Raw genomic sequence first — 15,938 nt, 5'->3', positions numbered from 1 at the left:
ATACCCCTCACTCAGCCTCACTCTTAATAAAGTATTTTCCATTCCACTCAGGCTACCCAGCCGGGAGTGATCAAGTCCCGACTTACGTCCCAGTAGCTACCCTCAATCAGTCCCATTAGGGAAAAACCAGGGGCACACAATCCGTTGGAACTACTCCAGAACTACTCTGCCAGGGCTTGGAGGTACACTTCTGGCACATGGAGGGACTAGGCTCTGTGGGTTGTCTCCTGTCCGGGCCCCTCCTACGTCTCACATAATGGGACGTATCCTCAGTGATGTATCCTGAGGTCAACGGGGTTTCGGGTCTCGCAACATCATACCCCTCACTCAGGCGACCCAGCCTCCCCAATGGTTTACGTATAAACAAATATATATATATTTTTTAATCAAAAGATTTTCCCTTTTCTTTGTCTTCATCCGCTTATCCGGACATTTCAGTTAATAATTCCCTTGCTTCAACTTCCGGGGCAACATTAGTTACTAAATCCTGAGTTATGCTAGTTGCGTGCAGCAGTCGCTGACCAAAAATAGAAAAACAAAGTATAAATCAGGCATAACAGGGGAATTCCGAGGCATTCCAAAGCCTGTGTGGAGATCTAATTCCCCAAGCTGGTTAGTCTGCCCTGTGGCCTCCTCCCAACTGGACGTGCCCTAAAGACCTCCCTAGGGAGACGCCCAAGAGGCATCTGTCAAGACCATAGACATAGAGTAATAAAAGGATAGAGACCGAATATGACATTGACATAGGGTGCATGATTACCGGTATGTAAAATAGTAACTCTATACCTGGTGTGGCGATATCATCAAGTTTACATATCATCTCACTCATATTCTGAACAACATAAATTACTGACAGTCACATACAAGACATGGCCACACATACACGGACAGTCGGGGACACACACACACACACACACACACACACACACACACACACACGCATGCACCACTCTCACAAACATGCACACACACACACACACACACACACACACACACACACACACACACACACACACACACACACACACACACACACACACACACACACACACACACACACACACAAAGATTATTAGCTCATCCACATAGAAGAGATCCATAATTCCACAGTATGCCTGGTCAACTAGCCAACATTTTCACATCTCCCCCCTTTTCCGCTCCCTTCACTGGCTCCCGGCTGCTGTCCAACCCGAGTACAGAACACATTGTTGGGCTACAAGGTTGGCACTCCCATACCTTCAAGGCATGATCCAAGCCCTACAGCCCTTCCAGCTCACTTAAATCAGATAACAAAGGAATGCCGTACAAGCCTTCCTTAAAAAACCCTGGACAATGCTCCACACATCCTAGATGCGTCTCCCTCCTGGCTCCTAAACGGTGTGACAGTGTAATAAACTCCCCATTGCAGTCAGGACTGCAGACTCACTCCCAATTTCCCACAGTAATCTGAAGACTCACCTCTTCAGACTCCACCTCTCCACCCTAGCACTTCACTCTCCCTGGCCCCGCTTGCCACCTTTTCTTTCGAGTGTCTATGTCTACTATTGTAACAATGTTTTTGTTTCTTAGATTTGTTTTTCTCAACCACAAATGTTAAGAATGTTATTTAGTTAGAATGTTATCAGATACTAGGTTCATTGTTTACCTTTGTCTTATAGTTCAAAGTTCAATTATTTTTTATTTTTAGACAAATTTTGTTATGTTGATCGTTTACTTGGTATCCACATTTATTTGGGGCTCTCTCTGTAGTTATGTGATTATTGTCTCCACCAGGCAGAAGGCGTGGTCAAGATTATGTTTTCACCAGTGTCCGTCTGTCTTTTTGTCTGTCTGTGTGTGAGCGGCTAATCTCCGGCACCGCTGGACAAATCAGCGTGAAACTTTGCACACACACACAAACCTGGAGGCCAAGTACGTATTTCAAATCGGCCTGTTATAGCCACCAGGAGGCATATTTTTGCTAAACAATTTTTTTATATTTTATATTTTATATTTTGATATTGTCCAAACATCACAGCAATTGGTACACATTATCTCTAGTCATGTAATCAAGACGGCTCTGTCTTGATTGACTAACATATTCCATCCTGATTGACTAACATTGGCTTACAGTTTGAAGGAGTGGCCTGTTTTTAACAAAATGCCTCAGATCATGAAGGCAGAAGAAGAGAAGAAGTCAGAGGTGGAAAAAATATGCATATACAACAATATGAATTTTAGGTTAACTGCATATGCTAGGGGGTGGCAATTGCCATCCCCTGGGACCCCAAATGACGATTGACGACCCTGCTGTAATAGATGCAATTCGTACATATGATTACATCTTCATTTGTGTCATTAGAGCAGGGCTGCAGAGGGCAGATAGAATCACACCGTACAATCATATCATTTGAAAGAACAGAACAGGAAGATGATCTCTCCACAGAGATGATGTCACTCTACCTACCACGCGCATGTGTGTGTGTGTGTGTGTGTGTGTGTGTGTGTGCGTGCGTGTGTGACATGTGCGCAAGTCTAGTATGTGTGATGTTTATTCCAGTTCACAGGCTGCTATTTGTACATCCATAATGAGAAAGGATTATTATAAGAACATTCGAAATTATCAGCTATTAATCACATTACATTTGTACAAGACAGTGTTTTGTTCTACAGTGTATATTCTCTAATCCAACAAGTAAATAATTTATTTCTTTTTTTTAACGCTACATATTTCAATTGCCAATCTCCTGTAATCAAACTAGTAACTACTGTAATTCCATTACATGTGATCTGTTATCACACAGGCAGCATGCATGCGTGCACATTGACAAGTGTGTTTGAGTACATGAGTAGGCATGCATCCGAGTGTGACTCTTTGAGTTCCTGTGTGGCTTTAAGCCCGGTTCTCTATGTGGGTTTGCTGGCATTTGTACTTGATAAGTATGTGAAGTGATGGAAATATTAAACGTGTATGCAAGCTGCTGAGCCTGGCTTGAGGTGAGTTCTGCGTTGGTGTAGAATCATCACCTCCTTTGGGAGGCCAGGCTAAGCACGGCGGGCCTGGATGGATGGTGCCGGCAGCCATCTGGCATTGCATGGGACTCCGGAGGGGGAGAGAGACTGTGCCAACCTCCCAGTGAAGCGTAATTTATGCTTTGTCGCAAGACAGTGTCTCACTCCGAAAATAGCAGACCTACAAGCTCACAATGTGATGCATACATGACACGTTGTGAGCTTGAAGGTTGGCTATTTCTGACCCACGACACCGTTGCGCAACAAAGTATGATCAGGCTTTGTAATTCCAGTGCATCAGTGTATCACCCGCCTGTTCATATCGAGCTGTTATGTTACGTAAAATGTTCAAGACATGAGCATAACGGGTATAGGATAATTTCCTCAACAGTGCATAATTTCTTCTACAGTGCAGCACTCTGGAGCCGTTTCTCTACCCAGATTAACTGGAAAAACGAAATCCAAGTGCTAAGGAGATTCCCCAGCAAAGACTTGTTTGAGTTTAATCATTCATCTTCACGTGCAGAGTATTCAAAACATTTTAATCATGTATAGCTCACGGGCATATGTGATTATTCAGCTGTGTCAACATCGCTGCCCCAATTACGAGACGCAATATTTCAAAAATAAACACAGAACTTTAAAGGTCAGATATTTTGCTGCGCAGCATCTTGCAAAGAAGACATTGCCGGGAATGATCATGTATAACCCACAAACAGTACTGTACAATAAAACCTGTGTGTTGTCATATTCTATCCAAACAGTATTATACAAAATTTACTTGTTACTAATTGTGTGTGTGTGTGTGTGTGTGTGTGTGTGTGTGTGTGTGTGTGTGTGTGTGTGTGTGTGTGTGTGTGTGTGTGTGTGTGTGTGTGTGTGTGTGTGCACGCACACACGCAGGTGTGTGTATAAATGCCTTGACAAACATGCAGTCTTGCAAAGGTAAAAATGAAATTTAGATGTCAGGTTAATTTGTTTACCTGACTGGCATCCTATATTTTCTATAGTTTAAATGTACAAATTATAATCTCTTGATATTATATAGTTTAGACTGATGCTATTCTTGGTTTACCTATGATCCTAGATTATCACTACACTGTCTCTTGGCAATATTGATGTATGTCACAGTTCACCTTGCTTACTGTAAGTCGCTCTGGATAAAGAGCCTAAATTGTAAATGGTGTGCATGCAGAGCAAGTACGCATGCACGCAGCACACGTATGTCAGTTTGTTCATGCTACTCATTGGGGTGTGTGTGCGTGTGTATGTGTTTGTGTATGCATGCAAGTGTAAGCATGACTGTGTGAGCACCAGCATGTGAGCTGTGCGTGGGCACTCTGTTTGCGAAATTTACAATTGTATACAGTTCTGTATACAGTTACAGTTCATTTCATTTCATTTCATATTTATTTATTTCATTTCAGTCATGGTTTTACATGATTATATTCATTTTACTTCTTTTTTTACATATTCCACATCAGAAAAGAAAAGGAGCAGGAAGAAGATAAATCTTATTTATACCTGCCCCTATCAATAAAAAAAATAAAACATCTAACCCTAACCCTAAAAAATAAGGAACAACAAAGACAAAAGAACATAGAGCTCAACAAGAGAACAAACTTCTTCTATGGTCCTCATCCTCTGAGCTAAACACAAATGACTTCTGTAACTGTATTGGTAATGATCTGTTTTTCGCTCTGAACACCACCAATAATGTATGTAATTCAACCAAGTCCATGATTTTTAAAACACCTGATAACATAAAAAGCCTATTGGTGTGTGCTCTGAAATCTTCTTTATACTTGATTCTTAACGCTCTTTTTTGTAACATAAGTTACAGGAGTCATATTACTCTTGAATGAGTTGCCCCATACTTCCAGACAGTAAATAAAATATGGTAAAACCAGTGTACAATACAACATCCTCAATAAATTCGTATCCAAATCATATTTTACTTTGTTCAAAATAAAAATACTTTTTGCCACCTTGGCTTTTATATATGCTATATGATTTTTCCATGATAATTTCTCATCTAATATAACACCCAAAAACCTAAATTCATACACTCTTTCAATATTCACTCCATCTATAGAGAGAATAATTTCATCCTTTTTCATATTAGAGAAAATCATAAACTTGGTTTTCTTCAAATTCAATGATAACTTATTTTTATTAAACCATCTTTTTAATTTATCCATTTCATTTGTAATACTTTCTGCTACACTTTTTAGGTTATCCCCTGAACAAAATAAATTAGTGTCGTCTGCGAACAAAACAAACTGCATTAACTTTGACACTTCACAAATATCATTGATGTACAAAATAAAAAGTTTAGGTCCCAAGACCGAACCCTGCGGTACCCCACACTCAAGCTTCATAGAATCAGATTTAAGACCCCCCAACTGTACATATTGTTGTCTGTTGTGAAGGTAACTGATTAACCAATCTAGAACTACACCTCTCACCCCATAATTATTCAATTTGGATATTAAAATAGTATGATCAATTGTGTCGAACGCTTTTTTGAGGTCAATAAAGACCCCTATTGTGTGTTTATGATTGTCTATTGCTGTTGTTATTTCATTGTTTATTTTCATGAGTGCCAGAGCTGTGAACCGATTGGTCCGAAAGCCATACTGACTCTCACTCAGTAAGTTATTCTTTTCAATAAATGAATCCAATCTTTGTCCATACAGTTTTTCAAGCACTTTAGAAAACTGGGAAAGCAGCGACACTGGTCTATAATTAGTAAACTCATGTTTATTTCCTGTTTTAAAAAGTGGTATAACCTTTGCCATTTTCATCCTGTCTGGGAAAACTCCTGTACTAAAAGAAAGATTACAGATATAACTAAAAGGTTTAATTATACAGTCAATAGTCTTCTTCACAATGATCATATCTATCCCATCACAGTCAGTTGATGTTTTGTTCTTTGATTTAGCTACAATTGATTTAATTTCATTTTCACTCACTTCTCCCAGAAACATGGACTGAATTATTCTACTTCCCCCTTCATCATTTTCATTTTGCCCAGCATGTTGTGGAATGGAATTGGCCAGGCGTGGCCCTACATTAACAAAAAAAGAATTGAATTCATTCACCACTTAATTTATATTTTCTATCACTCTCTTGTTGTCATTAGTAAAATAAGTGGGCAATTCTGTGGATGTATTTTTATTCCCGATTACCTGATTTAAGATTTTCTTAGATCTTCTAACCTTTTGTTATAGTATTCTTTCTTTACTTGTCTCATTATGATTACCAGTTTATTTTTATACACCTTGTATTTATTTTCAGCCGTCTTTGTCCTGAATTTCATAAAATCTCTATAAAGTTTGTTTTTCTTTTTGCATGCATTTTGTAAACCTTTTGATATCCAGGGCTTGTTATTGTACCTATTCTTATTTCTGCATTGTGTTAATGGGCACCGTTTATCATAATGGAATAGAAAACGATTCAAAAATGACTCATATGCATCATTTACCCCTTTTGCATACACTTTCCATTCTTCATTTAAGAGGTCATTTCTTAATTTATTTATTGATTCCTCCGTTCTTACCCTAATATATCTGTGACAATTTTCCTCTCTCCTACTCTTTATTTGACTGTTGAAAGTTACAAATACAGGCAAATGATCGCTTATGTCATTTATTATTAACCCACTCTTAATATTATCCTCCAATACATTGATAAAAATGTTGTCAATCAATGTTGCGCTGGTTGTCGTAATTCGACTGGGCTTGGTAATTAAGGGGTAAAACCCTCTACTATATAATGTGTCCAGAAAATCTGATGTTGCTTTATGATTCAATGCCCTGATTTGATCTATGTTGGTATCTCCACAAATTAAACATGTCTTATTTTCATTTAATCCATGCATTAGTTCTTCCAGTCTTTCTTTGAACATTTCTACATTAGACCCAGGTGTTCTGTAGACACACATGACAACAATATCTTTCTTCCCTTCTAATTCTATTTCCACTGATAAACATTCCATTAAGTCGTCAATTATAGTTGTCATATCTTCAACCCTTCTACACCTTAGGTCACGATCAACAAACAAGGCTACACCCCCACCCCTCCTGTTAGTCCTATTGGCATAATATAATTCATAGCCCTCCAAATTAAAATCAACCAGACTTTTCTTTTCGTTCAACCACGTCTCAGATAAAGCAATTACCTTAAATGTTGTCTTAAATGTATTTAAAGGTTCTGCTACAATTCTGTAGCCTCTGTGTGTCTGTTTGTTGGTAATACTTTAGTGTTGCAGCTGAAGATTCTAACATGACAGTAATTGTGCAGGGACAACTAATGGATCGAGGTACTTACTACTTACTATGATGTCCCCATTATTATCTTTATTTACCACAGCAGAAGCCAGCTAACCTGGCAGACCACAACTGTCTGTGCGACCATGCCAGTGAGATAGGACTGGCCAGGGAAATGGAAGATGATTCCTAGAACAATATGCTGACACGTACATCACTGGAATCTGGCAGAATTAACTATAGGACAATATAGCTCCCTTGCCAGTCATTAAGTGTTCAAGACAGAAGGGCTGAAACCCTGTTGTTTTTGCTTATTTTTCTCCTTCTGCCATGGATTTGCACATTCCTTTGAGAAGGTAAATGGTACAGACATGACATTATTGAACTAACTTATCAATACTGATATACAGTGTATATATATATATTATATTTTATATATATATATTTTTTTTTTTCTTATTCTTTCCTTTTTTTTAGTCTCTACTATATGAATTCTCAATTTTCCACATACTCTCTATTAAAAAATATCAGATAGATAAGCTTACAGTGTCACAGCGCTGCGAGCTTGTGACACTGTAATCTATCTGATATTGTGCTTGTGCAAAAAAAGTCTTTAAACAAACAAACAAAAAACAATCTTCTCTTCTGGGATCTCTGGCACAAAACGTTTTCAGATGGAGTTCTGTGGCATAATACATAGGCCTAATCATTTGGGGGTCCTTGACATGAAAAGGTTTGAGGAACACGTACTGCTGTACTAGAGAAGTTGCAAGTGCGGTGACAAAGATCATCCTCCCCGCCCGGATCCCTAACCTAAAACACAGTGTATGTTTTCTGCTAATTTTTGGAAACACTGTTCCCAAAAGTATTAGTTTAGTTTTTGTATCATATTGTAATGAGATATTAGTCTGGATAAAATAAAAGTGAGAAAAAGTAGGACTGTGTATAATAAAAAAACATATTTTAGAAATGTATTCACAATTAAGCACTTTCATGCCACATGACATTCCTATTTTGGGCATGTCATAGGCAGAATCAGTCACACATCTTCCAAAATTGCTAAAATAGCTTATCAACTTGTAGATCTGACATTTTTGCTACCTTTGAAGATTTTTGAAAGATTTTGACATATAATTGGAAGATTTCATATCCAGCCAAAATAGGTTTATGTAGCAGCCTATGAAATATTATAGTAAAATAAAGGGCATGTTTCTGCATGATTTAGTTCATACAGTTCAAGTTAGTTATTATTTTAGTTTTTGTAAAGCCTTGTTTTCTTTTTTTTTTTAATAATGATTTATTTTGTTATTTCGTTTTAGTTATTAGTTTTTTGAGTGGTGCAACCACTCCCTTATAGAGCTATGTGTGTGGCTGGGTGGGTGGCTGGGTCTGAGCACGAAAACAGCATGGTTGTTTTTCACCATTTGTGCACAACCTAACACACACAAATACACACACACATATTGTGTATTATACAACTGTATATATGATGATTTCGGGTGTGCCAGTACAGTACAGTACAGTACAGTACAGTACAGTACAGTACAGTACAGTACAGTACAGTACAGTACAGTACAGTACAGTACAGTACAGGGACCCCCACACGGTAACTCTGTCATTTCTCAACCGTTTCGGATGCGGGGCGGCACACCGGAACCGGCCCGGCCCCCTGGGCGCGATCCTGGGGGTCTGGATGTTCTAGGGATCCCCCGGGACCCCCACATGGTAACTCTGTCATTCTCTACTTCTCTATTTTTTTTATTTCGTTTTAATGAACTATTAACCTGTATAGGATTCGAACTCCTAGTTTTATATCGTCTCAAATGCTCTATCACTCACATAAACACACACACACACACACACACACACACACACACACACACACACACACACACACACACACACACACACACACACACACACACACACACACGCATGCACTCACACACACATACACACTGGCCTTATGTGACACGAGGAGTCCAACAGCACTCTGCCTGTTCCACATTTCATGAACTATTTATAATGTTCTCTTTACGCTGAATTATTGATGAGTTATATTTTCAGTTTCTCTGCACTTCTTCTACAGTACAGTTACATGAAAGATTCAGTCCAAGTACTAATATGATCCAATTCCCATTATAACCACTGTGCTACAGTATACTAGTTTCTACGTCATTATGACAATAACTTGCATAGTCGGATGATCTGTGCATGAGCAGTCCAGGCAGTCGAACAAATCGCTGCCATATCAAGAAACAAGGGATGAAATCTATTATATAATACTGAGACTGCTGAGAAATGTAATGTTAACGTACAGAGTGAAACTCACAAACGAGAACACTATAGATGGAACTGGAAATAGGGAGAGAAGGGGGGGGGGGGGGGGGGGGGAGATGCAGTATGAATACAAATATGAAAAAACACCCGTTCTATTTACAGCCAAACTCAGAACTTTGACATTGCTTGCCTTCCCTCCTTGAGAAGCAACATGAAGGAGGAAACATTCAGAAAACGCATGTATATCTTATTTCATGAATTTCCACAGTAATCAATGCAAAATCTCATGTAACAACAATAACCACCTATCCCTCATTATCCCTGGTTCTTCTCTCTCTCTCTCTCTCTCTCTCTCTCTGCTGCTCCTCCCCCCCGCTCCCTCCCACTTCCTGACACAATGGCAACCCTTCTCAGCAACTGTCAATGACAAATAAAATTTCATTTTCTTGCTATATTGGCCATCTAATTTGATCCAAATTAATTTTAATGACAGTAATTGTCATTCAATTCCTTGCTAGCAGTATGCAGATAATTAAGAAGGACAATTATGGTAGGCAGGTTAAATAATATTTGTATGCAGCATAGTAATCAAACACCATATTTATTCTAATGTGGACAGTTTGTTATGTAAATACAAATGCTTGACAGATATGCAATATGCATAAGTCTATAAATTGGTCACCTACTATGCGACGGATGCTAATACAATAGGTGGCCACTGGCCAGCATGCTGAATCATTGACTGCATTTCTCACTTAGCGCAGATTTCAAAGAGCCTCGTAATATACCTAGGCCGCTTTATTACTGTCTAAAGGTGTGCAAATTAGACTGTGTGTGTTCCCTCAGAAGGTTTGCTGGGGAAAGGTTGAAATACTGGTGGCCAAGTGTTTGGAAGTAACCACCAACCTTGTCACCATGGACCATGCCTTCACTAAAAGAGGGAGAAATGGGTCACAGCTATGGCTGTGACACAAATAAAGGACAAATGGGAATTGTTGAGAAATTATTGGATGGTATTGAGGTGGACAGCTGTCTCGCTCCCCAAAAGGCATACTGTGAAAATGTCAACATGTGCCTTGAAGGCAAATGCACATGTTGACTGCATTTAGTCCAGTTATCTGAGTTGACTCACGGGAGGCACCGCCGAGCGAGTTTAGGCGAGCGAGTCACCATGCCGAAAGTTGCGAAGTCCACTTGAGCCGACTTAGCGCCATCCAAGTGACGTGACGTTTGGTAAAATATGCCGTTTGGGAGTAAGGAAGAGGAAGAATGAGGTGAACAACAATAATGGCCATTTAGGGTGCCTGCTGGCCTAGCGGTCCAGGCTCTAATCACAGTCATCAAGTCCTGATTCCGACGACCGTCTCTCCCCGTCTCTCTTTCCTGTCCATCTTCACTAGAACTATCAATAAAGGCAGAAAAATAAAAAATAAAATAATGGCAATTCGTACGGTGAATGAGGGAAATCCATCATACAGCCTCCACAGCAAAGGTCCCAAGTGATATCAAAGAAAAATGGTCATTGAGTGAATAATTATGGTCATTGGAAATCAGCATAAAATATGTTTGTAGGTTCACCGTAGCCAAGCATGAAGATGATGCCTAAAAATACAATATTTCTTTGTTTCCATAACGAGGTATGGATAGCCACTGCCAGAGAATGCGACAACCAGATGCCTCTAGAAGACAAGGCTCACCCATTAAAGAGTCAACAACGCTCTGCAGAAAGTCTGTTATTACTGCTATCATTCAATTGGGCATAGGATTTGCATAATTAAACACTGTGATTGCCTGACTGTCTAAACTTTAGACAGTCAGGCAATCACAGCGTGACTCAGTTAGACTCTAAAGCCCATATTCTAGCCAGCTGTATTCCAACACTGGGAGATCGAGGACTGGGATGCTTTAGGTACGGGATTATAAAATACACTAGGCTGACCTAAGAGATTTTATGAGGTGAGCATATGTCAGCACGACAAATTGATCTACATCACAATTGATAAGCCCTTATTTCCCATAGATTCCACTCCATGCAAACACAGGGGAGGCTGCTCAGTGATGAGTTCAGAGCAGGAACCTCAGCTCAGGAGTCAGGACAAGAACAGAAGGGGAAAGAGAGACAAGATCGAGGCACCTACAGTACATACATTAAAGTGTAATGCATTGCATACATAACTGTGGAGATAATATTTGTCTTAAAGGAGCATTCAGTGATTTGGAACCCCCCCCCCCCCCCCCCGGTCCGCCCCGGTAACAAGATGTGCACATGCACGCACTACAGTGGGGGGACACGCAACAGACCAACAGCACACACACCAAGGCTCAATCATGATTGGCGGAAGGCCCCTCTCAATTCTGATTGGATGAAGACTGGGCCACCTACTGTAGCCAAAAACGAAACCTAAGGTTTTTTGACCCCAGGGGTTAACTGGGGACTGGGAGGAACTCCTTATATCCTCAGCACACTCTATAGTAGGGAGGATTACCACAACAAACAAAAAAAGAAGTGATATTTGAATTAAGTGAAATCACTGAATATACCTTTAATGTTTCTCGTTTATTCATTCATGCTTCTGCAATAAAGAATTATACCAATGAAATGGGTAATAGTTAAGAAATATATAAAGAGAAATAGAATGGGCTCATGCTACTCCTCAGGGGCAGAGCAAACTCGGGCCAAGTCAATGCCCCACAACAGCTTCTGGAGCCAAGTCCTTGAGCAAAGCCAACATAGATCCTTTGTAAAACACAACTCTTTACTCTAAGGCCAGGCCGTCAGTAATGGAGACACAACACACAGTCAGACACCACTGCACTATGACACAGCATGTTTCAGCACAAACATTTCAGTAAACCATCTCATTTCGGTGAGCTCCGGTCTGCAGGCGTTTGCAATGACCTGACATGACCCGCTCCATTTCTTACCACACACAGCTGAACAGCAAATAGAAACAACAAGCACATTGTAGTCACAGTCTTACCTCGACAAGGTGTGGCGTGGGGTTGAATCCACACATGTTGCAGACCTGGGAGTGGCACTCAGTACATGTGTTGTAATTCGGCGCTTCTGCTGTGTTGCCCACATTGAGACTTGTCTTACAAAGAGGACAGTTAGCCGTGGGTTTCGGGGAAGGGTCCTTGTGGGCCGGCTGTTGCTGCTTAGGGGATGCATTGGGACCTTGCTGGGAAGACTGAGGCCCAGGGGGTTTACTTGCCCCTGGTCCTGGACCCTGAGGTCCTGCAGGTTTGGGGGCTGTTTTGGGTGGCTGCTGCTGCTGTTGTTGTGAAGCGAGGGGGTCGATCTCTGATATGAGTGTGCTGGCCTGATTAAGGAGAGAGGCACCGAAACCAAACAGCTTCCCAAAGGTCTGCTCTGGAGGCGGGGGCTGTCGGGACGGGGAGCTTCCTGCGCTGCGGGTCTGGTCCTGACGGGCTTGCTGCTGTTGGTGGGCAGGGGAATTCCGAGAAAGGTCAGGCTGCGACGGGGCCTTGGCCATGCCAGGCTGTGATGGGACCTTGGCCATGCCAGGAAGAGGGACAGCTCCTGGGGGGAGCTTCACCTGTTTCTGGCCTGGCCCTGCAGCAGTCTGTCTGTTAGGGCCAGTCTGTGTAGGTTGTGTCTGTGGAGGAGGTTGTGTCTGTGGAGGAGGTTGTGTCTGTGGAGGGTTCTGTGTCTGGGGGGCAGGTTGAGTTGAGGGCTCAGGTTTGGCTGGTTGAGAAGGAGAGTGTATCTGCTGTTGACTCTTGGAGCGTGGCGTGTCCATGTCCATTCCCAGAGCTCTCTGCATCTGACAGTTCAGACATAGCCACTCTTGCACCTATAAAGGAAATATAGAAACATGATTAAAAGTGCCAGGGACGTTATCCCGTCTTATTGACGTCTTTGTAATGGATGCCACGGGCGTTAAGACGTCTCTCCCTTGGGATTTTTTTAAATTTTATTCTTAACTCTTTCAGCGCCACCTGGTGGTCACCAGTTTAGGCTCTAAAGTGCCAATTCTCCCATTATAAAGAAAGAAAGAATTTGTAATTCTATTATGCATGTAATGTGCAACACCTGTACACCAGATTAGAGGAATTTTCAAAATATGGATTAAAAAAAAATAAAAATTAACAAGATATACTTATTGCTCATAACATTCAAGATTAAGCCTTTGAACCTGACAGATCCAAATCCCCCCCCCCCCCTTTTTTTCAATCCTTGAACTGATTTCAGAACTGTCAATACTGAAATCCCTATTATTACATTCAGTTCAACTTGCCGTTTCCATAATGATAGTACTTTTGGAGGACTTGATGTCTGAAATTATGGTTGAGGTGGACTGCTGTATGATTCTGTGCAAATGTTATCTTTCAGTTTATTATGAGTTTTCTTTTTTGTCTTTGTTTTGTCTGTTATGTTGTTCTAGTCCACTTGCCAGAATGTGAACCCAGGCATGTTGAGTACACCAACATTCTATGTTAGAAATATTGAGTATGGGTCCCCAGCATGTAGAAACTGCCGGATGCTAACTTGCATATGTTGAGCAATTTTGATAATAGGCATAATATGACCATACCATTAATAACAACATATAGAAGGGAAAATATTCAAAATTTCATCATGCTTTATGTAGCATGTGACGTGTCAAACTAGGGGGTTTTCATGATGCTGAATCCATTCCAAGCATCAGTTTTGCAACCAAAAAAATCCATGTTTCTAATATCAGGGGGTGAGGGGCAGAGCAGCTGCAGACGGACAGGAAGGACTTTCAGAGTGATGGAGGACAGACCTAAGAGACCGGGTGGGAATGTTGACGTGGACAAGGTCAGATAGGTATGGGGGGGGGGGGGGGGGGGGGCGAGGTATAGTGCACCTGCTTTGAATCACCAATTTGTTCTTATCAAGACCATGCAATGGAGCAATATGGACATTTCCTACATACTGCCTACCACGAGAAGGCAACTAGGAAACGCGGAAGTGAAATTGCTGCCGCCAAAGCGCAAACACTGTGAAACCGCACTATACAACAACGTCGCTTTACGTGCAGCCCGGTTAAGACTAGCTTAGGGTTAGGTTTCTGGTTTAAGGACTTGTTTTGTACCATACAATTGTATGTACAGAACAAAGAATGTTTGCTTTCGCCATCTTTGTTGAAGAAGAGTCTGGGCAATTATGTTTCAGTCTTACTAGAATTACTAAAAGTTTCTAAATCTTATATTATGTCAGACAGCATATTGACAACAATGTCAATATGTAGGAAATGTCTACTGTCTTGATAAGGATGGTGATTAAATCATCTGATAACATACAAAACGCTATATAGTGCCCCTGAACAAAACTATAGCCTACAGCATAGAATACCTTCCTGGCTCACACACAGCATTTAAAAGAAATCTTTAAAAACTGGCCTGTTTTTTCTATTTTAGACAAACCATATGTTTTTTCATGCATGGAAACAACATGACTATTATAGTCATATAGACTTATTAAATGCATACAAACAAAGGGAGTGAGAAACAAACGCCAAAGGGTTTAAAGGGTCAACTGATTACTAAATTGATTGATTGATTTGATATGACCAGGTTATTGGTAAGTGAATAACCTCTGATGATCTAAACAAAAATATTTGTGTAAACACTTACATTCAATTACACAGCATGTGTAATTGAATGTAAATAAATAAGGACCAAAATGACCATAACGGTGTGAAATTTTGATTCTCGCCATTACCTAATATTTTATATAATATTTTATATCTTCAAACTGTGTCTGCATTGGTGTAGAGTCTGTAGACAGTCTGACAGTGTATGCTTTAATAGATTATCTTACTAAATGTTGCATTGAAAATGTGCGGAAAATCATGGGCAATTGATATAAAATCTCTTCAAGTTCAAGAGGCTCTAAGTTTAGGCATAAGTCAGAATTAATATTATGTGCACCAAAAAATGTTTCTAGTGGTTTTATAACATTTCCTCCTGCACCCATTTGCCAAAAGATGATAAGATCTCTGCCGCTACGGTAAAAGCAATAGGTACTCAGGTTCTTGTTTACAAATTTGCCGACACCTTTCAGTCAACACCAATAAATGCTAGATTACTATACTTTGGTTATGCCTGAGCTATCAATTACATCCACTCACCCAAAAGATGAGGGAGCCATTGGACAGAATTTTTAAAACAACTGCTGCACTTCACACTCAAATATTATCTTGAAGAGGCTTTTTAATATTGGCGTGAATTTTATGCATTATACTGACAACATTTTTCAGATTTATGTCACATTTTGGAGCAAATGTAAACACATGTGACATCTAAAAAATGTTATGGAAAACTAGCAGCTGAGGTTGTAAATGGACAATGACATGGAGTTGCACCGACATATTGTGGTTGGTGTATTTCTCTTCGTATTCATGG

At 40.3% G+C, this 15,938-nt stretch overlaps 1 protein-coding gene across 1 annotated transcript in view; it reads right to left on the bottom strand.

Moving 5' to 3' along the window:
- The window catches only part of bsnb (bassoon (presynaptic cytomatrix protein) b), a gene marked incomplete at both ends in the record, with an annotated part of 83,136 nt that overhangs the window by 44,173 nt on the left and 23,025 nt on the right, over nucleotides 1–15,938 (bottom strand). Inside the window, one exon of the mRNA XM_083771034.1 lies at nucleotides 12,524–13,360. Within this exon, the coding sequence (XP_083627160.1) occupies nucleotides 12,524–13,360 (837 nt within the window). The remainder of the gene's footprint in view (nucleotides 1–12,523; nucleotides 13,361–15,938) is intronic.

This window comes from Protomyctophum parallelum (assembly GCF_964188405.1).
Source record: "Protomyctophum parallelum genome assembly, chromosome: 8".
Classification (NCBI taxonomy): domain Eukaryota; kingdom Metazoa; phylum Chordata; class Actinopteri; order Myctophiformes; family Myctophidae; genus Protomyctophum; species Protomyctophum parallelum.
The sequence above is the reverse complement of the archived record's forward strand: the minus strand, read 5'-3'. Positions and strand labels throughout refer to the sequence as shown.